This window comes from Neopsephotus bourkii, unplaced genomic scaffold, assembly GCF_033783945.1.
Source record: "Neopsephotus bourkii isolate Nb327-2 ecotype Australia unplaced genomic scaffold, CSIRO-AGI_Nbou_v1 NB_1189, whole genome shotgun sequence".
Classification (NCBI taxonomy): Eukaryota; Metazoa; Chordata; class Aves; order Psittaciformes; family Psittacidae; genus Neopsephotus; species Neopsephotus bourkii.
In genome coordinates, this window is record NW_026901674.1 from 1567291 (window position 1) to 1593110 (window position 25820).

At 39.9% G+C, this 25820-nt stretch overlaps 1 protein-coding gene across 2 annotated transcripts in view; it reads left to right on the top strand.

The window, feature by feature from the left end:
* The window catches only part of CPXM2 (carboxypeptidase X, M14 family member 2), a 78933-nt gene that overhangs the window by 21099 nt on the left and 32014 nt on the right, over positions 1-25820 (top strand). The window contains exons 1-3 of one of the 2 annotated variants that reach the window (XM_061364134.1): positions 8387-8401; positions 12040-12144; positions 13830-13969. In XM_061364134.1, the coding sequence (XP_061220118.1) occupies positions 12139-12144; positions 13830-13969 (146 nt within the window). In that variant the 5' untranslated portion in view covers positions 8387-8401; positions 12040-12138. Of the gene's footprint in view, positions 1-7199; positions 7310-8386; positions 8402-12039; positions 12145-13829; positions 13970-25820 lie in introns of those variants that run through there. The other variant, XM_061364133.1, reaches the window with a different exon arrangement.

Genomic DNA, 25820 nt, shown 5'->3' on the forward strand with positions numbered 1-25820 from the left:
GATAACCCAGAAAAAGAAACAGGGAATCAAAACCTAAAACTAAATCTGTCTTATTACATGGGATTTTGCCAAGAGAGATACCTGACCATATTTTGTGCTGGCAGGATATGTGTTGAGTCCCCAGAGAATAAGGTCTCCAACGAAGGGACAAGTTTATAGCCAACCTGATGAGCAAATGGGTTTAAAGAAAGAAGAAACTAGTATTAATTACAGTGATAGGTTGTTACTAGAAATAGAGGTAGCATCCTAGAGGACAACATTCTGGCATCTGCTTCCCTTCCCAAGTGGCAGATCATCTCACCTGCTAGCTAGTCATCCACTGACTTGGCCAAGCTCCAGTCACACTAAATCCAAGATGTGCAACATGGTTTTGACTCCCTAAACCGGCCAGTGAGACATCCCTGCACATGGCAGGGGAGTTGGAACTGGATGATCTTAAGGTCCTTTCCAACCCAAACCATTCTATGATTCTGTGACAACTTTTAATGATACTTCAGTGTCTGTTGCTGCTGAATGCAGTGATAACTTGGGATGTGCTGTGTTACTGAAAATCATACTGGTAGTGCATATTTTGATGGAAAATGCATTAGTTAAATTAGTTACACTGGAAGAGTGATGAGGTCTTCATATTTATCAGTGATGTTCTGTTAACTTTAGTGGTGCAAGCTCAACCCCAAATGCAAAGCTACAGATACCAACAGCAACAACAAAAGATCCTGGAACTAAACCTATTCTTTGCATAGAGAAAATTCTGTGTTACCTCATTGTCAGCTCTGCCTTGACCTCCTCTTGTTTTCTCTGGACTTCTGTATCTCTGCAGTGTAACATCCTTCCTCCCCAAAGAAATATTTTGAAGCGCAAGGGGTTTATTCTGTATTTAAAAATGACAAAGCTCTTGGAGCTAAAGCACATTTAGAACCATCAAAAATAAATAGCCAGAGTACATTCTGCCTACAAATATCAAGGAGACTGTCAGACTACACAAGGCTGGTATTTCTCCATTTCTAGATTTGAGTATCACTGTGCCTGAGACAAGCACAGACTTGCAGGAATTGAGAAGGATCATGTGTATGGCTCTTAAAAATATAACTAAAGTAGAAACATGATGCTTCTTTTCTTCTTTGCGTTTGAGAAACTAACCATATTCCTAAATTGATGACAAATATTCTTTATTTTAAAATCATTTGTCTGCTGTGCCTCTGAAAGAACAGTACAGACTGATTTCCTAAATGCATACTTGTTAAATACAAGAACTGTAAAGGCAATCTGTACTTACCTGACAATCTTTACTTAGACCAGATGAAAATAAAATAATTAAAAATTAATAAAATAAAGATGAACAGAAGTGTTTTCCTTGCCCTGCTCATACATTTATCTTCTACTTACGGAATTAGGATGTTTCTAAGAATGCTTGCTGATACAGTTTTATCATAAAGAACAGCTACAGAGCAGCTGTAATTACACCACAAGTGTAAGGACAACCAAGCTGGTTCTGCAGGAGGTGGGCTTTTTGACCACTATCTTCAGTGGAAGACACTGCATCAGTGGGACACAGCCAGTCTGAGCCTAAAACTGCTCCCACACCTGGACTAATATCCTTGTAGAGAGCCATGCTGAGACTGCAATTTGTGTTGATGCTGGCTTGAGAAGGGAAAGCTTTAGATAGTGCTCTTAGTACAGGCAAAGCCTAAATTATAACTGGTAAATTCAGATTTCAGAGGTAAGATTGTGACTGAAGTAATCTCAAGTGTTTCCTCTTCCTGACTTCAAGGGAGAGGTGATTGCTAACAGTGTTGGTGCATCAGAAATGCTTTGCTGTCCTTAGCTCCGATGCAATCACCAGTCTGGCTAATAGATGCATAATTGAAAATAATGGGCACTGAGATACAGCTGTTTAACATAGCTAATAGGAAAGCAATTTTGAAATGGAAACCTCACAATAACACTCTTCAAGATACAAATGTCATTAAGTCTAAATCCAAGCTCTATCTTTTTAGGTCTTGGAATGAATTAACTAATTTGAACCAGACATCTTATTAATGGCATGTGAATACCTATTTGTGGTTGCAAATCACATATGAAATCATGCTTGGATATGGGCCAGGATGAGAGAAATGTCCATACCTCAGGCTCTTCCCTGCATCTGCAAGCTTAATGCTTGCTTTTCAGTTGCTCTAAAACATAAATGCATTAGCTGCATTATGTTAGTAAGTTTTTGTGTACATAGAATGTGGTTTGAAAAATCTTTGAAAGCCATATTTGAATTTCCTGTATTTTATAATGATTGTGTTTTCAACCAGTTAAAAAAATGACCAAATAACTTGGTCGTTTCCAGTTGTATCTATCTATGAGGTATGAACTGCCCTGGTTATTTCTACTACCAAATTTCTCTAGCTACTGCAAGGGTTTTTCAAGCTAGCAGGGAGAATGCAAAATCATTCAGGAAGTCTTACTGATTGTGTGGCAATTTTCATTGTCATAGCAAAGATTTCTTAAAGTTAAATAAAATACATTAAAACAATATTTTCTAAATGATAGTCTCGATGAATGCCAGGAATCAGTTTCTTTTCCTGTATGCTTTTCAAAAGCAGGTTGTCCTGGTTATCATAGAATCATAGAATGGTTTGGGCTGGAAAGGACATTAAGTTCATTCAGTTCCAACCCCCCCGCCATGGGCAGGGACACCTCACACTAAACCATGGCACCCAAGGCTCTGACCAACCTGGCCTTGAACACTGCCAGGGATGGAGCATTCAAAACCTCCCTGGGCAACCCATTCCAGTGCCTCACCACCCTCACAGGAAAGAACTTCTTCCTTATATCCAATCTAAACTTCCCCTGTTGAAGTTTTAACCCGTTACCCCTTGTCCTGTCACTACAGTGCCTAATGAAGAGTCCATCCCCAGCATCCCTATAGGCCCCCTTCAGGTACTGGAAGGCTGCTATGAGGTCTCCATGCAGCCTTCTCTTCTCCAGGCTGAGCAGCCCCAACTTTCTCAGCCGATCTTCGTATGGGAGGTGTTCCAGTATCCAATCTAAACTTCCCTTGTTTAAGTTTTAATCCCCCAATATCTTTAAGAAATAAGAGACACACACCCCAACAAAATAATTTAGCTGAAGTTAAATTCACAGTACAACTTAGGGTGTTTTATTTTCTGTAATGAAATGACTTTAGCTGGGCTGTGTTGAGTAACTTGGAGTCAGTCAGATGAGGCTGTACTGAAAAACTTACCCCAATTATTTTTGAGCGTTCCAGATTGCTGTTTTAGTCTAATATGCTCCTCTTTTCATCCCTTTATGGATGCTGGAATTCATATGCATGTGGAAAAAATTAATATGCTTAATGTGTTAATAATCAAATATTATGGCTATGAATAGAAGACATAATTTCATTTAAAAGCAAAATGAAAGGTCTTCTTTTGTGGAAAACAGCACAAATCCCATACATCAAAGCTACTGAAAACAATAGGCTTGATGACTCCAAGAATATCATTCCTGTGCAAAGCTGCACAGACGGAAACATCTAAAGGTCAGTGGTCTTTTATGGAGAATCCTGCTGCTCTGTTCCTGGTTTGGGATGGTCACTGGAAAAAGAGGGGCTAAGGAATGCTTTCCATTAATTTGCAGTCAAGTACTGGAGCAAAATAGTTGATTTTTTCTTACCAAGTTAAAAGAAAATAAGGTCTTTATGTGATTTGGAGTGTTAGTGAACTTCCAGCTTCAAGTCTAGTTCACTTCAAGGGAAAGCAACTTAGGTGTTCTCCTACTAGTTTATATAAATAACAGTAAAAAATAAACCCCTGGATACCATTGAACTGATGGTAAAGATCCTAATGATTTCAGCTAACGTATTGCAAGGCTTGACCACACTGAGAAAAGACAGCATATTGTTAACAATGTATTGCACAGATTTCATCAAAGGTATTTACGCTCTGTATCATAGGGCTCTTGCTTAATCTTAAAGCTCAATCTTGCTTTCATTGAAACTTCTGGTTAAATTGAGCATTTCATAATATTGGCCTGTTAATCTGATGCATTCACAGACAATACAAATAATTCATCCTTGAAAAATAAAGAGCAGTCAGATGTGTTTATCTGAGATCCATAGAACATTTTTGAGTCTATTATTAGGCTTCAGTTTCTCTAGAAACAGAGATAATACACACAAATACATGGCAGATTTTCCAGCCTGTAAATACTCATCTTGCAGTCTAAGACACCCTCCCTGAGATCCACAGGCAGCCCAAGAATATGCCAGTTTTATAGTCAGTTAGTAACATTTCAGCCTGAATAAAACCAAACCTGCTTCTTGCACATAGCCTGCCAGGTGTATGTCACCGCAGGTCACTTTGGACAGGAAGCTGGCAGGTTCACAAATGGTGCATTTCCTACAGGTTTCATGAAAACAGGTCTCTATGCGGGAAAGAGCAATGGAGCAGTGATGTGCTGGCTGTCCCCAGGGCAGCTCCACAACCATTGCTTCTGTTCAGAGAATGGGGTGTGAAAAACAACGTGGAAGAGACCGAGCTTCAGGGGATCCATTGCAGATGGATCTGCCTGTTCTCTTTGTTTCTACTCTTATGAACTTCCAGCAGTCGCTATAGATTGCTCCTCAGCCTTGTTAGGTGCAGTATAAACATGGCATTAAATGATATTTTATGAGCTGAGTATATAACAGCAGCTTGTTTTCCTTTTCTTTCTTTTTGGTGCAAGTACTTCTGAATAGCTTTCGAGTGCCTGGGAATGATGACACTGTTCACAGAGCAAAATACACCAAAGTGCAAAAGTGTTTGCGGGATTACACCATAAGATTGATTTCCAAACCTGTCTGGAGGTTCTTGTTAAACAAAGGCAGGCGGTTCCCAGCTATGTAATATATTCCCAGTAGAGATCTGTCAGAGCCTGAAACTTCTTCTACTTGGAGCATGATGAAAGATGAAACACTCTCTAAGGAAATGCAATTAAAACAATCAGCCAATGAGACAAAAATCCAACAAATTATTCCTTCCTCTGGCTTCCCTTATACATCCTGTCTCTTCTCTGTTTTGGATAATTAGATTGAAAGCTCTTCAAAATGAGGAACTGTCTACATTTTGTCTCCTGTGTAAGGCTAAGATCACTGTTGGTACTTTAGAAGATAGTTAAATATTTAGCATCTGTCTTTACTGGCTCTGATGGAGACAGTTGGCCCTGGATTTATGCAACAATTCTCCTACGGACGAACAAAGAAATATCAGGGTGAATTGACAACACGTACCATTTTTCCTGAGGGATTTTAGGTTGTTATGTGCTAAGGAGGAACATATGAAATACCATACATTTTTGCCAGTTTGTACATAGCGATGCAAACTACACCTGACAGGCACAGCCAGGCTGAGATTCTCAGGTACATATCCTCATGACATTTTGGTGAGTGATTAAAGATATATATGTAAGTGGCACACAGGCATAGAGCGCAGGATTGGGCTCTTTACAAGCAGTCTTCCAGTACCTAAAGAGGCCTACAAGAAAACTAGAAAGGGATTTATTATAAGAGAAAGTAGAAGTAGCACAAAGGGGAATGGCTTCAGGGGTTTTAGATGAGCTCTTGGGCAGAAGCTCTTCCCTGTGAGGGTGCTGAGGCGCTGGCAGAGGGTGCCCAGAGGAGCTGTGGCTGCCCCATCCCTGGCAGTGCTCAAGGCCAGGTTGGACACAGGGGCTTGGAGCAAGCTGCTCCAGTGGAAGGGGTCCCTGCCCGTGGCAGGGGTTGGAGCTGGATGAGATTTAAGGTCCCTTCCAATACAAACCAGTCTGGGATTCTATGGTGTTATCCTATGAATTCTCCAGCAGCTGCAGTACAAAAGAAATTTCAAGCACAGCTGTCAGGCAGGCACTGAGAAGAGATGAAGGGGGGGTGGCCTGGGGATTGGAAATGTGGCCTGGGATCCGTTGCTGGTGTTCAGCTTCTGTCTCTGTCACAGCCTGTTGTGCACGTTACAATAATTCTCCCACATTTAACTGCAGGAAAAGATCTGTCCTCTATCCAAGCCCAGAGGCCGTATAGCCAGAACAGTGAAAATCCTAGTCTAACCTAACAAGTACCTGATCTAAATAGTAAGTATGGCACTGCTTTCCACCTCTGCCCTACACAGACTTTCCTATTCTAGCTCATGCTGATTTCACAGTTGCTAAATCGTGTCCTGTTGTCCTACTGAGGTGCTCCCAAAGTGTTTCTCTGTGGTTTTGTTCACCTCCTGTGAAACCCTGAGATGGGTCTATCCCCACCTCACCATCCTCTTTTGAGCATAAATATACTAAGCGCTATGAATCATAGAATAGTTAAGGTTGGAAAGGACCTTAAGATCATCCAGTTCCAACCCCTATGAGGGACTTACTTAAATACTGTGGTACTGGGGTCATTTTAGAGCAGGATATTTTTCTGATAATCATGAAGCAGACTCTTTCCAACTTCTTGTCTTCCAAAACCAGAGCTCCAGGCTGGCTCCAGCTGCTGGAGTAACATCTGCTTTTCTTTCTTCAAAGCTTTGCACAATTTGGAGCTGAGGTGGCCCCTGTTTCATAATTGCCCTCTTTGTCCTTAGTCAAGCAAGAGCCTGGCTGTCCCCAGTCCCAGACCTCTGGACCAGATGCTGTTGTGCAACATGTACTTGAAGTTTCCAGAACAGATTTTAATTGGAAGCATAACTTCATACAGTAGCTTGGAATGAGTACGGGGGAGAATAATCAAAACAAGAGATGAAAAAGTAAATGCCAAAAGGGAAGAAAAATAAAAGGCCATTTTACTGGCATTTTGTCCTGAAAGGCACTAGACAGGAAATACTGTGCATATCCATGAAAACTTGGAGCATGTAGCAAGCAGTAATAACTGAGACCCTCAAAATGCCGGATCCTCAGCTGGTGTAAATCAGTAGAATCATAGAACCATAGAATAGTTAGGGTTGGAAAGAACCTTAAGATCATCCAGTTCCAACCCCCCTGCCAAAGGCAGGGACACCTCACACTAAACCATGTCACCGAAGACATGGGTATTCCTTCATTGATTTTATAAGACCTGCCATTTCTCATTGACTTCAGTGATGCTGTGCTCATTTGTACCAGCTGAGGACCGCAGCCAGTTTGGCACAACTGAAATCCAGAAACTTTGAATACTTGTTCTGTTTCTTTTTTAACTAAGTTTTAATCAATCTTTTGTTTTGTAGATTGCCCTCCACTTGGACTAGAGACATTAAAGATTACTGACTTCCAGCTCCATGCCTCTACAGCAAAGCGGTATGGCCTTGGGGCCCACAGAGGAAGGCTTAATATTCAGGTAACATCCATTTTTTTTCCCCTAAGTGGGAGAATGGCTTAAGGTTGTACTGTTGTATAAAGAGAATCAATGGATGGTTATTGGTTCTGACTACTTTGTCAGCTCATGTAATTCAAACGAAGGGGAAACACTGGAATTATAGGAGTGAATAAGGTTGATGGATAACCTGCAGATTCATGGGGCTTAGTTAGAAAAACTCCAACCTTAGTGTGCTGAGGGTGCAAATCCAAACAGACCTCTATGAGCAAGCAAAGGTGAAGGCAGCCCAGAGCTGTTCCCTCAGCAATCAGCCTGGAAGGAAGCTTACACAGCAAATTGCTTTTTTCGTTGTTTGTTAATGACAGTGGTTAATTAGGAGTGTGGTTTCAAGTGAAGCACTTGCCCCAAGGCAGTTTTTCAGAGGCAGTGATTATACTACCAAAAATTGCTTCAGTTCAGAAGTCACTAGCAAGCAATCTAGTTTAGCTCTTTTTATTTAATATGAAAGATGTGCTTAGCTGCTTTGCAAGACCAGATTCTATTTCCCCCATTTCTTGTTTCTGTTTTCCACACTGTTAGTGCTGGTTTTGGAATTACAGTCTTTTCCAATGTGAAAAAGCTACTTTGCATAGTAAAATACAACAGTCAAGTCATAAACAGGATACTAACACCAAATCAACAACAAAAAATCTCTAAAGCTTTCTTAATCTATTACTTACCTGTTATTAGACCCTCCATTAGACTGTTTTGTTCTTCAGCTGAAAGGGTTTGCTAGTTAATCAACTAGGGGAGTTAGGCTGGGACTAGGAAGGATGAGCTCTAATCAGCAGAACAATTTCACATGGTGCCTATTGCCATGTAATGGGGGGCAGCTGCTGGAAGGTGGGGCCACTGTTGGTTAAAATGCCATTATGCAAGTGTTTCCTTTTGCTTCAGCATCTTCTGGTGCCTTTGCTATGTGAGTTTGTCTCTGGGGAATGGGGACCCTCTTGTTTTCTTCACTGCTTGTTTTAATCAGTTTATGTTAGTCAGAAAGCTGTTTTGCTATGCCATTGCATGAGTAATAGCCAGCTGGAGGACTTCATATGGAGCTTCTTTTGAGATCTGTGCAAGGTAGCTTGTGTCTATGCTTCATATTGTTTGCTAGGAGTTAAACCCTCATGGATACAAATCATGGTATACAAATGATATTCAGGTTGGCTCTATAGGAATGTTTATATTATTATTGTTTTTGTTATATAGCAGTATAAGACCAAGGGCAGTGATGTGAGTCTCTGAAGTCTCTGATTGTGGTTCCTTATTTTTCATGCTGGTGTTAAAGTTCAATTTAAAGACAAGAATGACCCTACTGGTTCAGATCAGGAGTCTATCTAGTTGTGTGTCATGTCATCACCAGTAATACTGCATTAAAATAAAGATGGGTAACAGTCTTAACCATGGATGGTGTTTCCCCCAAAGATAGTCCAGTGAAGTCAGGGGTGCAGCCTTTTGCAAACTGGGTTTTTACTCTTCTCCATTCAAAATTCACGGGTCTTTTTTTCCAGTGAACAAAGGTTTCGCAATGTCACACTTATGCTTCATACAGATTTTGTGTTGTCATTTTCCTGAGCTGTACAAATTCTGCATGGGTTGATTCTCCTTATTATCTACAAGCTGCTTTTACTCTTCCCTGGCATAGGGACTTTTTCTGCTATAGTCCTGATCCCAGGACTGTGTGAAGCTCATCTACAATGAACCCAACCACTTGGCTTATAGTAAAGTGACTTCTCTGGCTTACTTTTTTTGTTTAAATGTAGCCCTTTTTAGTTGCTGTGTCTTTACCTCTAATAAGGATAGTAATGCTTGAGTCAAACCCTTAATGAAAGCTTATCTGTATGCTATCCATACAGTAATTCCCCCAAGCCCCTTAACCGCTTGGTGTTACAATGACTGGCAGTGTTAAAAGTATGGGCTTGCATTTATTTCTCTTTAGATAGTATTTCCTTTGGGGTCAGGTTAAAATTAGTAGCACTTTAAAACTGTTCGAAGCCACTTTGAATTGCAGATTTCTTCCCTGTCACTTGGAGTTTAGGGCTTAATTTTATTTTGTGTGAAGAGTTCTGAATTTCAGTCTCAAAATTTTTACATTTAAAATGTAAGTATTTAGAATTCTAGTATTTAAAAAGATATATGCTTATAACTGAGAATAAGTGCTATGGAGGACTGATGCGTCAGGGGTGCAACCAGGTCCCTGGTGGTTTCTATTTGCTGTTTAGAACGGTGGTCGCTTTGTGCTGGGCAATGACAAAAGGCACTGGTATTTAGGCAGCTGTGTATTCATGCTCTTTAATACTACACATGAAGTAAACACTCTGCCCAAGTCAGACCCAGAGAGGCTGATGTGCCTCTGAAGTTTCACCAGAGCACTATGCTAGATGTGTGCTGATCAGCAGTTTTATGGGCTGGTGGCCTGGTCTGGGTATAACCACAGTGCCACCACAATATTCATATGTCTGGAAGAAACCATTGTGCCATCAGAATATTCATGTCTGGAAGAAACTGTTGTGCTACTTCCTGAAATAAGACAAAACCTGCTGTCTACCCAAGTTTGTCATCTGATGCAAAGTCAGCTGAGGAGCTTAGGGCTCACCCCAGCTCACTGGCCCTACCTCAGTTCACAGGGAATCTGTAGGATAATGAAGTTTTTCAAAGGCTTTGGAGGGTTAGTTTTTTTCTGATTAGATTATTTGAAGTGTGTAACATTAATCAGTCAGTTTACACTTTAGTCCAAAGAAGGACAAGCTTATCGGGGCTGGATAAGGCCTTCTGCGATCTGCATCTCTTGTGACCTGATTTTGCTTCTGGTCCTGTATGAATCTGGTGATTAAGCTGGGACCTCTGGCAGGCAGGAGCAAAGAGATTCAGCCTGCAACTGCAGTAGTACCATGAGTAGTAATTTAACATCATGAGGAAAAATCATAGCATAGAATAATATTCATTGAGGCCCTCTGCCTTCAGGGATAAAAGTCATTAGTATTTGTCACTTGCCCAATAATTAGCAGTGGTTAAATCTGAAATAATTAGTAGAATGATATTTCTTCCCCTTCCTCATTTTCATGATTGGAGAAATCCAACAGCACTGAAGACTGAGCAAGTAATACAATTGTGTGTATGCAGATAAGCAGAATGTATTGCTTTTTGTCTTTTCTTTGTTTCTTTAGTTCCTTTTGAAAAGCTCCAGTCTCAAAACATAAGCAAAAGGCACAGTTACTGATGTTATGCTTCCAGCCTCCGTGCTTTACCTCTCCTCTGCTGGCAGTGCTTGTTATAAATACCTGTGATGAGTAATGCTTTTCCATTTCTTACTTTCCTTCTAAACTTTCTATGGTTAAATAATTTTTGTGATCATCCTTCTGGGAAAAGGGAGAAGAATTTGAACAGAAGTGGTTTGATGTTATGTGTTCCTGCTGCTGCTCTAGCTGACTTATGTCAGCAGACTGAAATTTCTTTCTTCATTTGAATACATTTAGGCAGTAACATCTTTGTGTTATAGAATAATGCTTTTGGAACAGTGATAATGTGAGTGTTCTGTTTTGTACATACCTAACTCTGAAGATGAACATAAATTAAAATACCAAGTCATCATTTGCAAGGGAATCATAACCTTCTGATTTCCCTTCATCTTAGCTTCTGGATACATAATAAGCAGTTGGTTTGTTTTATTTAATTGTGATTTTCAACAGTCACATTTATAGAGAACTTATTTAGGGGTGACATAAAAGAAGTCCCTTATTCTATATCAAAAAGGTATTTTTTTCATACGATACTGCATATTCAGGAATGTTTTAGCACTTATGAAATATAATCTGGGTTAATTTTGAGTTATTATTGGAAATTGAGTGATGGAAATAAGGGTTTGCTTAAGACTTAGTCCTTACTTTCATTTTTAATTAGCTACTTCACTCCTTATGAAGACAACTTAGGTGTTTAAAATGTATAGCTTGGGTGTGTCATAACTTTTAATTCATAACATTATAATTGTCATAAATTTCATTATCTCCTTTAATTCATTATATATGAATTATACAAATTATAATTTAATTCATATCTCCTTTAATTCAATACACAACTTTTAAATTCAAGTCGCCATCTCACTGAGCCAAGGTATCTGGTTCTATATCCTTTGATTGAATATTTGATGATGGCCATTCTCATCTTTCAGGAATTAACATTTTTCCCAAAGAAATTTAAATATCTACTAAATATTTGATTGCATTTATAAGGGTTTTTTTTGTTTTAGAAACAGATTCAAAACTTCAAGCACCTCAAGAAAAAACACAGGCTTGAAAGCTTCAAAAGGGAAGTTTTAACAGGTGTTTATTTCTATTCTTTTTCCCTCAGAAATATTTCTAACAAGAACATCTAATTGATTAAACTCCTCTTTTTCACATAGTGCTCTGTGCTACTTATACACAAACACCTGCTTCCTTTTACTTAGTAACTTTTTGCTTCAGAGAAGCTAATAGCAAGAAATAAGAAACCAGGAACAAGTAGCAGTGTTGTTTAATGCTCTCTTTGCCACTTTTTAAGGCCATATTACTTTAAGATGTGCATAACTGTAAGCATGTTCTTTAGACTCCCCATATTTGATATGCAATTTAGACACATGCTTGAGTCCAATTGAAACCATGGAAATTTTAGTAAGTAAATTAGGATTGGGGTTTTTTGCATATAAGCTTTTCTTTCTCTCCTCTGTTTCCCACCTCTCACAGTAATGTACAGGAGAGGTTTACACCCTGATGAGCATCACACCAATGGGAAATATCCTCAGTTTGAATGAGGGCCAAGGATCTCAGCTGATGCAGTGAGAGATGCAGGTGCTCAGTGCAGAGAAATTGGTCGAATTTCATCACTGGGAATGGGATTAGCATAATGCTGGTTCAAGGTGCTCTGCAGATCTTAATGCTTCCTGGCAAGCACTGGTTTTAAACCTGAAGGCTACTTCAAATTTCATCTTATTTTAAAATGCATTGGAACTTTTCCTTGAGAAAGGTTATTACTCAGGTCAATGGTTGCATTTGTATTGTGTTTTCCCATTGTTCAGTTCTCCTTGAAAAATGTATCTTCCATTGTTAATACAGGTTTTTCCCTTTATCTCCAACCCTCAAGCAAACTTCATTTAAAAATATCTAGTTAATACATAGAAGTAGGTGGCTTAACATAATTTTGGAATTTAGGAAAACAAGTTGTTTTTAAGCTGCTCTCACTCAGATTTGAGTACCTGAGAAAATAAGAAGTTTGGGGAATTGAATCTGTGTCTGTTTTGCAGCACTTGCTTCAGTTGCCACCAGGCTTGTAGTTGCTAATGTCTCTTCCCACTGCATCTTCACTTTGAGTTAGACCCACACAATGCCCGTTCTGATGGAAATGGTCATTAAAAATGTCAGGTCTCTGCCATTGTAACCCAGCTATGACTGTAACACCTGCTAATGCTGCTCAGAGGGAAGCTGAGGGATAATTCAGGAAATCTAATTGACAGTTGTGCTCTTGGGTACTTCATTTATGTTTTACATATATACACACACCAGCTGAAAGTTTACCGCTGAAGGGACAGTAGCTTTATACCAGAGCTTTAAGATACATCTCTAATATAACAAAGTTTTCCAGACCCTTCATTTATATCTGGGACATATTTAAGGATATGTTTTCTTAGAATTCCATGGATGGCAACAATAAATCCGCATTCAACACAAATGGATTATCATAAAATTACATGTAGGCTCAGAGAACCATATGGAAAAGCTTCTGTGCTCTCTATGGCAGTAGCAGCTTGGTGCCAAAGATTTTCTGGGCTTTAGTAATAAGATAAATATCTAAAGACTTCAGATGCGATGTTTCCTTAAATATTTTAGCTGTATTTGGAATACAGTTTACTCAAAATACCTTGCAGCTATTTCTCTGAAAATATTGAAAGGGCTTTTTGAGCTGGTTTTGCCAGAATAAATTGGGATAAAGACTGGTATACAAGTTGAAGTACAGTGGGGCAGTCCTGAATTTTTAACCTTTGACATCCTTATGATGAAAATTAATAATTCTGGGACTAAAAATTGATGTGAAATAGTAATATTATCTCCACATGCCCTACTCTCTCCTTTGCCAAGGGAAATGACATTGCTCCAGCACTGACCATTATTTACATGGGTTGGAGCTGACTTTTTAGGACTTTCATGACTGCGAAGACCATGGGGATCATTTTTTCTGGATAAAGGCTCTATCAGGCCACAGACAGGTAGAGTGAACTGAAGCCCCATTAATGCTTTCTAACCCTAACTTGAATTTATATGTAATGGTTCTTAGCTTTCAAAAGGACTTTGCAGAATTTCCCTCCCTGCTTTGAGTAAGGAAATATTTCGGTGAGAATGACTGTCCCAGGGGTCTTAAAGCGGTGCCAGAGGAGTAAGTGGAATGAGTGATGACTTCATGTGTTCTTTTCTTTTTCCCCATGAAAGACCTTTGGTTTCTTGGTTCTGATTTATAAAGACAGTTTTCCCCTTCTTTTCAGGCAGGTGTTAACGAAAATGATTTTTATGATGGTGCTTGGTGTGCAGGAAGAAATGACCCATATCAGTGGATTGAAGTAGATGCTCGAAGGCTAACAAAATTCACTGGAGTCATCACACAAGGGAGAAACTCTCTCTGGTCGTAAGTACAGGCTTACTTTTCTCCATGAGATTCTGAGCTTTCAGACCAAGGAATTCATGCTGTCTTGTGTGTTTCTTCAAGGGGAAAAAAAAAGAAAGAATGGAAATGCTGTGTGGCATCAAATAATTGCACAGAGAAACAGTAAAAGGCAAAGTGATTATATGATTATATATGGCATAAAATACATGTTTATAGGAAGAAAACTTCTATAGGCATTATTTACACCTGGCAAAGGAATCAACACAATTCCTTCAGATTGTGCCTTTGTATTCACCTTTCCAATTTGCTTGACTTAAAGGTCTTAATCCTTTCCCAGTATTTAAATTGGTTAGTTTAGATACTAGTTTTGTTAGATATTGGTTTAGAATAAGCACTCATGTTTGAGATTGCTTAATGCATAGGCAGCCACCAAATAATTGGTAAAACATCAAAATGATGTGGTTTCTAAATGAGTTGTTACCAAATTTTATAGCTGAATTGCTTTTGTTCTAAAGAAGAACATCTAATATAACCAAAACCCTGCAGTGTGTGTGGATTAGGACTGCAGTGCTTCATAGCAGGCATGTTGTGTTGTACTTATGGATGCAAGCAAGACTCCATGCAGCTCAAGCCAGCTTCCCAAAAAGCTTTGAGGAAGGAACACTTGCTATGAAAGCGGCCTTGATGCATTGGTCTGAGGAGGAAGTGCAGGCACACTTAGCTCAGGAACTCAGCTTTGTTATGAAAGTGTTGACCACTTCTAACACTGAAAGTGTTTGTGACCTTTCTGGTTACTGCTTGTGTTATAGGATGAGTATATGGCACTGGGAAATAACTTGTGCACAAGCTTGGTTGCATTCACTCTTTTGGGACCAGCTTCTGAGTGCAGGCAGCAGATCACTCTATAACACAGTCAGTGTGAATGAGGTGAGAATTGTCTATGAGGAATAGAGCAATCAGCTAGCATAAACAGGAACTGAAGGCAAGGGTTTGTTTTGTTCCTGATCTTTACAGTGTTTGTTCAGTCCCTTAATTTCTTGTAGAGTCTCATTGCCTTTTATAAGCAAATACTCCCACTTGTGCTACTAGACCTTTTGACCAAGTATTCGGATGATGCACAGGCTTAGATCCATTCCGGTCAGAAATCTCCCTTAAGAAAACGAATGTGCCGTAAAACAAAAGGCAAACCAGAAAAATGCCAGTATATTTAAGAAGGAAAAAAAAAAAGGTAGTCTTTATTTTTCTTCTATCATTTAATTTTCTGGAGCTTTTCATTTCTTTGAGCACCGCTGTGGGAGTAGGAGCCTTTTTGGCAATAAAATTTCTATATTTATTCCACATTGTTCTGTGTTAGGTAGATAATTACTGTAGAAAAGTCTTATTCTTTTCTATATTCATACTCTTGACATTGCTGTTCCTCAACACCAGTGCTGCATGGCTTCATCTTGTCATATTGCTATTTTCAGTTCAGCTCTACTGCAGGTTTACAGCAGCACTTGATGCTCTATTTATAGTTGGCATTCACAGTCATCTTCAGTTTGTTTAGTTTTTAAGTTACTAAGTCTTGCTTTTGCCCTCTTCCCCCACAAAGAGTTGGTGGGCAGAGCCCTAAAAGCCTGCAGAAAGAGTAGGGCTGATGCTGGAAGCGGAGGCCCAGGCTCCTCCTGGGTCTTTACTCAGATGTGTGGAGAAACAGGCACGTTGCTGCCTCATAGGAGCAAAGATGGTTTCAACTGGATCAGCTTTGCTGTGAACCAAGCTAACGTCTCCTGGTAAATATAAGACTAATATCTGCCCTATAGAAGGACCAGAGGTGTGGGGAAAAGTAGTCCCGGGAGGGGATGTCCTCTTTCCCTACCTCCAGCTTGCTTACAATGAACTGTAGAGGAGGTGTTTTTTTCTTGTCAGCATGTGATGGCCTCCATCCTATTTGCCATCTCTTGATACAGTTTTGGCTGTTGGACTGGCTTTCCTGAAGTCCACCTCATTTTCTCCTTCCCCTCATCAGATTGAACAGATAAAACCAGTGTGTTTGATGTTTGTGTGCTCTGCTTCTGCATGTGTAACTACTTGGATATTTCTAAAAACAAGTTGGTATTCCTCAAAGTGCTTTAGAAAGAGTTTAGGCTGATGTATGCAATTCTGTTCTGGGCCAAGATGGGTGTCCTAGGGTTTCCAGAGTCTGAGCACGTGGGAGCATCATACCCAGGAAGATGGCAGATGCTGCTTTCTGAATTCTTCATGCCATTGCATCTGAAAGATGATCTCAGTATGACTTTCTACCCCAAATCCTCAGTCAAGAAAGGAAAGAACCATGAAATCCTGGTGTGGAGGAGAGCTATGCCAAGCAAAACTGAATCCAAAGAACAGCAGAAACCCTGAGCTTGAAGCAGAATCTGTCAGGCTGGGTTTCAGAGGCACTGGTAGATGTTTTGGTGTTTGTGGGAAACACAGGAGACGATGACCTGACTGTAGTCACAGGGGTTGCATGCAGTGAATTGCCTTTAGAAGCCAGCCCAGCATAAACACATCTGTAGGACTTTTATTGGTGTGGCGGGTTCTTTTGAGATTGTTTTGCTATAATAGGCCTTAGAAGCAAAGCAGATACATTATCCTTCTCTTACACTTAGCTACTGACAGTGATAGTATCAAAAAGACCTGTATAGGGTATGAAAGTTTGCACAAGAAGATGCTATTCTGTTACCTGAGGCACTTTCCTAACTTGATGAAATTGTGACAATAATACAGTGCTTTCATAACTAATATAATCATATGTTGAAGAATAAGCTGTTTCAGGCAGGAGTGCCAAAAAACCACCCCTCTGATCTGTGTTCTATTAGAAGCAAAAGCCTGCCAAGGTAAGATTTTTATTTAAGCCTTGGAGACTTTCCCACTATTATATTAAAAATAAAAACCAAGACAGTAGGGTGTATGCGAAGTTCACCAAAGCTATTGTGAGAGAGGGATAAAGAACCAGAAAAGCAACCTTTTTTCCCCTCCTCTTTTTATTGAACAAGAATCTTCAACAAAGTGGAACAATGTACTTAACCAAAAGTCCCCTCTGAGCTTCTGCCTTGATCAGTTTTGAACCTGTCTTGGTCCCTTTAGCTTCCTCCTTTTGACTTAATGAGGACATGTAAAATGAGCATTGGGAGGGCAGACAAGGAGACCCTGCTAAATCCTGCATCAAATAGCTTTGCCCCTCACTGTAGGGTTACACCATTTGAGTTATTAACAGTCTGGCCTTTGATTCTGCTTGTACGTATGAAGCTATAGCCAGAGCTAGTATACTGGTGGTGGAAGCAACCCTTTGCTCCTTTACAGCAGCACTGGCAACTGTAGTCTGGTTTTGCTGATGCCCTACTCTATTGAAAGACAGTCTATTCCCATCCAGCCTTGCTTGTTGGGGTTTTTTTGAGCTTTATAGGCAATGATGAGTTGAAGATTACGCTTGGCACAATGCAAACAGCACACAAATGCGTGGGGTTGTCACTTTGTGCTGGCAGGAATTGCTTCACCTCAGATATTTCTCTCCTAATTTCACAGAGGAAGCTTCTGTTTCTTGTCTGTCTTCTGCTGTGTGTTGTGGCTCTGCTTGAAAGTCCAGGGCTCTTGGGCTTAAGGCATGAGAGCCTTGAGGAGGAAGAGGCTTAGGTACAGAAACAGCTATTTGGCAGCACAGATGACCTGACTAGAGAAAGAAGGAAGCCATCCTTGGTTAGTAATGAATACTTGAATTATTTAATCATTTCCTTTTAAAGGAAAAACACTTTTGACTCAAACAGTGTGCTCAGGCTGCCTGGCTGTGAACTCCACAATAGTCATGTGGAATCAAATCTTTCTGTGTTTCTTTTTAACGCCTGTAAGAAGCAAAGCCAGGTTTTGAACAGAACATGCTGAAATTGAGGAGTTCTCTTTACCAGTCAAAACAAGTACATAAACTCAAGGACTGGTGCTGTTCAGCTACCTCAGTCATTCTTGGGACACCTGAAATCATGGCAAAGCACTCTTTTACCATTGTAAATGACAAACTGTGCTTATATGATTGAGAAGATCTGCAGGCTTTAAATTTAATGTATAAAGTGGGGCCCAGCTGCTAAAACCAGGACTCTTTTTTGATTTTTACACTGAAGATATCCAGATCTTGGTAGTGCCACAAGTGTTGGTTGACACGAATAAAAGCTAACACCTTGAGAGTGGGCAGAACATCAGTTCCTTTGTATGAACTGAGAACATCTGAAGGTTGTTGTCTCTGGACAGTCACTACACTGTTTCAGTGTGTGGTTGATAGACATCAGTGCCATCTTTTTGCACAGCTGTTTTGTTTGCCTTCTCAAGCTAGAGAAGGTTGTGTGAATGATGTGACCTTTTAGAAAGGTATGCGACATCCACCTCTGAGAGGTGGGTGGTGCCATAGCTGGGCTACAGGAGGGTTTATGGCTGGATGTTTTCAGGAGAAATGCAGCATGCAATTCTGTGTATTGCTGCCAGTACATCTTTCAGTTTTATGAACCATCTTCAAACAACTGTTCAAGGGTGTTGAGTGGGACACTGGAAGCATCACCATGGAATTGTGCCATATATTTAAAGCAGTGATGTGATAGTTTAAAATATGCACTCCCTTGACAGAGGGAAAAGATATTAATCACTCTTAGCAGTTTGGCAAGAATCTAAGATGCACAGGAAATATGTTTCCCACAACCCAAACTATCCTTTGATAATTTAACACCACCTTTTGTATCAAGAGAAAACCCACATGTCTAACTATATTACAGTACTGACTGTAATATAAAGCTATAGATGGTTTCAATGCAGAAGATGTTTTGATTTTTAGACGAGGATGCAATATGTCAGTGAGTAAAATGTGTTTGATTTGATGCATTTTCTTAAAATTAACCTTTCAACCATGTTAAATTATGTGCTATTGCTGCATGTCATGAAATAACAAAATGACAAGCAAAGGCATGGATGAAATTGTGCAGAATGCTCAAATTCCAAGGGGAAAATCTGAAATCTTTAGAGAAACCAAAATAAACTTATTTCCATGTATATCTTTTCTTTAAGACTTTTCAGCCTCATGGAAATATTGAAGATTTTCTTACTCTTATGTAAGATCATAGACTTATAGAATAGTTAGGGTTGGAAAGGACCTTAAGATCATCTAGTTCCAACACCCCTGCCATGGGCAGGGACACCCCCTACTAAACCATGATGCCCAAGATCATAGAATCGGACTCCTAGAATGGGTATGGTTGGAAAGGAACTTAAGATTATCCAGTTCCAACCTCCTGCCATGTGTAGGGACACCTTCCACTACAGCAAGCTGCTCCAAGCCTCATCCAACCTGGCCTTGAACGTTGCCGGGGATGGGGCATTGTCTTTAAGAAGGAGCAACAAAAGAAAAGGTGCGATGTGGTTATTTTCAAGTCTGATTTACATAGAGATCGGTCTGCATGCAACAGCACTTTAAAGGTTAGTTGTTTGGAGGAGGCAACAAATTAATGGTGCTGTTGGCTGGAAGGAATAATTACAATGACTTGCACATACTGCTTCTAAACTGACACGTTTTAAAACCTGTGGCTTTTGTTCATTGCTGTTGAAGTTAAGTTTTATCTAGAGGCTCTGTAGTCACCATTACATGTTCCCTACTGTGTCACTTGTTTGATTTCTTTGTGCTACTCTGTAGGGATAGCACATAATGAATATCCATCACATTTGGATTTTTTTTTCCTGATTCTGCTTTTGTTAAAGGCAGTTTATTTGTACATGAATAGAGGAATGAGTTTGCAAGCTTTTTTCTTGCAGTACACCGTCATCCTTCTCTGTGTGCAGTGTAGCCCTTCATGATCTCCCAGAATCCCTTTTGACAAACTGTCCTTAGGGAACTGTAGCTCTGGAGCAAGCTGGGTACCTTCCAGGGATATAGTTGAGGATAGATTTAGGTCAGTGCGGTTTGCTTCTAATTTTGGTGGTGCAGTACAGAAAGAAGTACAGTTCTTTAGTCACAAAATGAATGTGTTGCCCCAGGTTTTAATTTATTGCTGTACTCATTGGCAGTTCCTCAGGAGCTGAGATTTGGTTTTATGGACAATCTGTGTGAGGATTGCAAGGTGGTAAACTTCCTTGCTTGCAAGAGGCTGAAAATCCTTGCTTCCTTCCCAGTTTATCACTCGTCCATGGTTTTAAGGTCATGATCTCAGCAGTAAGATTGGACTCATGAAGTGATAATCACATCAGCATCTTCAGTATTCCATTAACAAGAGTATAAAGAGCAGTGATAATCCTTTCAGTGTACCTGCTTTGGCATTTGGGACAGTGTAGTGATTACTCATAGGTATTTGTGTTGTTTCTACATATACCTAAGAAAAAGAATTTTTCACTGCAGATATGAAGTGGCAAAATGCAACAGCAGTGCAATACTGCTTTGGAAGCATAATAGAATAAACTGTAGAATAAATCCTGTCCAGCTCACCAGGACAGCAGTGATACTTGGTGTTGACTTTCAAAGCAGTACCTATGAAAACCTACCCTGATGAAACTTCAGCAAATCCAGTGAAAATGTCTCTATGTTTTATCCAAATTACATAATAAAATAAGCAGCTGCTGTGTACAGACTTGAATTGTTATGGTGCATTAAATCAGTGCAAACTGTTATTTGCCCTGACTGGATGACAGGACTGCAGAGGTTATTACAGCTTCCCTGAAGTCAGGCTCTCGTAGAGTGAATTGTTCCAAATCCACTGAAATCATATCAAGTATATTGATGTGAGTTATAAAACAACCTGAGTTTGGTATAGAAAAAGCTCCCCTGATATATTAATGTCACTAGTTACATATTATACTAGTGTTTATAATTGGCTTCTTTAAGTTATGTTTTTCCATTAAAATGGTGGAGCCATCTCATGGGCTTTCAGTTGCTGAAGCTCTGCAAGTTAGCCTTTGGCAGCTTCAGCCTTCAGTGCTCTCCATTTACTTGCTTAATTTCAATCCCTGTGCCACATTCATCTTCCACCTTGGTTCTTGCACTCTATGCAGGATTTTGGTAGAGCATTTCTCACTGCTTATGAATAGTCATCAATGAGGAGCTGGCTTTGTGACCAGCTCAGATGATCCCATGTAGGTGGGATTCTGACAGCACGCTCAGAAATGTGCCTGTATTTTCACAAGATTGGCAAAAATGTCAAAACTCATTCTGTTACGGGTATGTTTTGTCACTGTGCTCTTGCTCTAGTTATGACTCTTACACTAAAGACTTGGTGACTCATGGTGAAGCACTGGAAGGGAGCAGGTTTGAATCATAAAATCACAAAACACAGTGTTGGAAAAGGACCTTAAAATCATCCAGTTCCAACCCTGCTGCTGTGGGCAGGGACACCTCACGCTAGACCATGTCTCCCGAGGCTCTGTCCAACCCGGCCTTGAACAATGCTGGGGTGGAGCATCCACAACACTTTTGGGCACCCTGTTCCAGTTCCTCACCATCCTCATAGTAAAGAACTTCTTCCTTATATCTAACCTGAACTTCTCCTGTTTCAGTTTGCACCCATTACCTCTTGTCCTGTCACTGCAATCATAGAATCTTAGAGTATGAAATTGGAAGGGACCTCACGAATCATATGGTCCAACCTTTCAAAGGGTGGTGTTGTGTGGAGAGAACCTGCTTTGCAAATTGAGGCTCATGGGATGCTCAGAAGAGGAAGGAAAGCTTCTTAACCTCCTTGGAAGGGCCTACAATGGGTAGCTAGAAATCAAATGAGCCAAAGCATTTAGGAAAAGGATACATCAAACAAATACAGGCATCTACTTGCACTTGTTAATCACAGCCTCAATCTGTATATTTTGCATGTGCATTATGACTTGTTGCAATGAGAATGATTGTGTATGGGGTTACGTGGGGGACATCAGGCAGCTCTTCTTTCCCTTCCATCCGTGCCCTTCATCACTTCAGCATGTACCAAGCGATACTTGCCCACATTTTTGTGTGATCTTAGTAGATCTGAGGTCTTTCCACATTACTTTAAATATGCTTACGGCTGTGCACACAAATGGCAGTTTTTTTGCTGTTTACTGTCAGAGCTTTTCATTTTCCATTACTTTAATATTCACAGGAAGGAGACAAAAGGGCATGGTGAGGCAGTGCCTGTATAGTTAAGATTTTTCTCCTCAGAGACATGACTGATTTACAAAGGTGTAATAGGCACAAAAAAGAATGGCAAATTAAAAACTTCACAAAAAGAAGTTTACGAGAAAAGAAATCACAGCTTGGTTGTGTTTAGCAGATACAGGAGACGAGAAAGGGGAGGATCTGGTGTAGGAACAATTTCAAACACAATCAGGTCTCTTTGCAAAGAGTGGCTTTAAATGGTAAGTGCTAAGACCATAAAATCTTTGGGGTAGAGAATGTCTTTGACTCCACAAAGACACCTCCAGATGTTACTGACTATACAAGAGCAAAAGGAAATACCCACAGCTAGCTCTGGGTTTTCTAGAAAGATCAGAGACCCAAATCTTCTCAAAACCCGGCTGTAAGTGACAACCATCAGGTGGGGAACACATTTGCAACCCCAACTCCTCCTCGCTGAGAAGAGCGCTATAAAAATCACTGCTGAATTCATTCTACGCAAGTCAAATTCTTGCCCTGAGGTTTTCTTCACAGGCCTTCCGCAGGGCCTGATTTCAGTGTATTCATTTAAGCCAGATAAAAGCAATTTTAAAACTTAAACTTTCAAAATTTCAACCATTTAAAAGAATTATCTTTGCTTGCTAGTCAAGCTCCAGCTCTTAAATCATACTGGCTGAATTTGTTTGTGAAGCTTCCTGGGCTACCTGTGGTGAGCCTGAGCAGTTTTTGATTTGGCTTCCTTTTGAAACTGCTTGGCAGTGGGGGATTTAAAGTCTTATTAGCATAAATATTATTATAGAATATTCATGTTAATGGCTTTGCATTTAATTGCATGAGACTACAAATTACTTCTCAACCAAAAAGCCATTTAATTGTCAGCATGCTGATTCTGTTGTATGAGTACAGTTTAAGGTTTGCCTAACATGTTGGCTTTTGTATACATACTCTGCTATTTCAAGTGTTTTGGCTTGTTGATTCCTATATTACTGGTGGATGCATATTTATGTGCTTGTCTGGTTCTGTTTTCTATTAATTTTAGGGTTTGTAATGCAGAGAGATGAGAACATAACAGCAGAATAAGATAGCTGGAGCCAGGTCCATTGCAGATGATGCTAACGTGAGCTCTGCCAATGTTTGCTAGTCGCATCCACAACATCTCTTCCACTGTTGCCTTTGTCTTCTGCTGACCAGCACCTGACAGCTTTCCTTATTTATCTCGAATTGTGTGGGGTTTTAGTGATGTGGAAAAGCATCCTTAGAGACTAGGATAAGAGTATCAGATTAACTTCACTTGTTGCTTATTCAGCTTTTCATAATTTTCCATAATTGAGGAGATTGGCCTTAAGGTATTACATGCAGTTCAAACAACATAAAACCAAACCTAAATAGTCAGATGTCTCAGCTGATGTACTTATCTGTTGGAAGCTGGGCAGCCAAAAGCTTGGCATCCCTCCACTGCTTCTCATTTAGCACTCACTGAGTGCTGTGCTGGGCTGAGATTCTTCTATGTGTCTAATACACACAAAGAAAAGTAAGCAAGTTATACTGGGAAAGGCAAGGCAAAAGGGTGTTTTGTTGTTCTGGTGTCGGCATGATGTCTTTCCCTATACACTATAGCCTGATGCTACTGTGGTTGGATAAGAAAAAGCTGATTCTCTAGGCAGGAAGCTGCTAAGGCTGTGGGAGATCTGGTTTTAATTCTCCACTTTGATTCAGGTTTCCTCTGTGTCCCTGGACAAGTCACTCCCTCAGTTTGTCTTTCTTTTAGATGGGAGTGGACAGGCTGGATATTTCCTTGCATCTCAAGAAACTTAAAGTCAAAGATGTTCAAATAAACCTTGTCTAAAGCTAATGCATCACAGACAGACCCCAACTAATTAATAATGGTTAAAAAATTCACCACAGTGATTTTGAATCCTATTTTGATTTTTGCATCTACTTTCTGTGAAATTACTTGATTAATGTTGGTAATAGATACTGAGATTTTTCCTGATGGGCTTCTCCTGATGAGATAAGGCTGGCATAAATTTTAAGAAGGATTATTAGTGGGAAGCACCTGAACCCAAATGGTTCCTGCCAAATCTGTATCTCATGATCCTTTTCCAACATTGGTGAAATAAATGAGGCAGTCATGTAAGTAGCACTTTGCTAGAGCATGATGAATTAGAGGTAACCTGAAACACTTCAGAAGGTACTGTCATGCAATAACTTCTGTATTGCCTAGCTTTCTGCCAAGATAGAGCTTAATAACTAACACACTCTTCTCTGAATGTTGTCATAGGACTTCCCTGAATGCTGTCTCCTTGACTCTATGAAACCAATAAATGCATATATTTTGTCTGACACGTACAATGGTGGGTCCAAGAAGATTTCAGAGTGAATTTAGAAGAGCTTCTCAATGGCAATTGTAGGGACATCCAAAGTACTGGAACACATTGTAGCTTTCTTTCAGCTTTCCTTAGATAGCTTCATTTTAGTGCTGATGGGTTCCAAAAAGTTTCCATGTGATGTGCTGCAGAAATTAATGTCTGCAAATCCCAAACCCAGCGAGATGGATCTCTCTGTTGTCAGATAACAATACGGATGGTATTCCCCAGTACTACTGCTAGTAAAAGACTTTGTCTTAGCTATCGTGTTTCTGTGATGGATTTCCTCAAAAACCTTTAGATTTCTGTGTCTACATGAATAAACAGAGCACTGTGTAGATATTAAGCTCTTCAGTTCCAGGAAGAGCTGTACTTAATGTAAACAGACTGGTTGTTGATTTGAGCATGTGCAACGTATCCATCTGCTTCCTAGAAGACCTCCTATGCTGCGCATGTCTAGAAAATCTGCAGCTTTTGAGAAGATTTAGTACATTGAATGCTATTCGTCTGGTCTGTACCTGTAGAAATATCTGGGACTTAAAAATACTCAGCTGCCTGGTCAGAAGATTCTGCCAGTTTTCCAGATCCTCTGAACTCATGAATGCATGCAGAATTCCCCTTCCCCACCATGGGGAACATGACTTTTAAGCAGAAGATGCTCTTTCTGAGGTAAATACTGAATTTACAGTAGCCTTCTTAAAATTGGTAAAAACGTTCTACTTATGATGTTGGAAAAAAGGGGGAAGAATTTAGGTCCCTAGAGGCAGTTTTGCTTTTGGTGCCAGTGGGAGAAGGATCTGGTCACCCATGAGGGTTTTATTCTGCATCTCACTAAATACGAAGTGGATGTTTAATCCTTATAGGCAAGCACAGTTAACAGGATGTGGTGTGCGATCTAATACATTACACTGATTTATCTTGTTCCGTGGCCCTCTGTGGTCCTCCTATACCGCAAATGTAAAAGAATGGATGTAATCCATTTTGTATCTTAATTGGCAGACATCCTCTGAAAAGCACGTTGCCACTCAAGTTGGTAAATGTGTACAACTGACAAGTATGCGTTCTCTTTTGGGAGAAGTTTGCACCTTTGTAACTGTGGGGAATGAGAAAATTAAAGTGCTGGAAATAAAAGCCCTATCTTGAAAATGGCAGTGCAACAGAAACAGTTTCTCGTGCCACTAAAATGAGCTGGTTCTGTTAAAAATTTTTATTCCCATTTTTCTTTAATTAAAAGCCATGATTTCCTTACAAAATTCTCAATTATGAAGAAAGACCACTGTTGTCTCGGTTTTGTGACTGTGGTATTCTCTTTGGATTCATTTTCTAGGTGTAATGAATGTATTGCTTGCTCTTCTGATCTTATTTGTGCAACTGAAGTGATAAA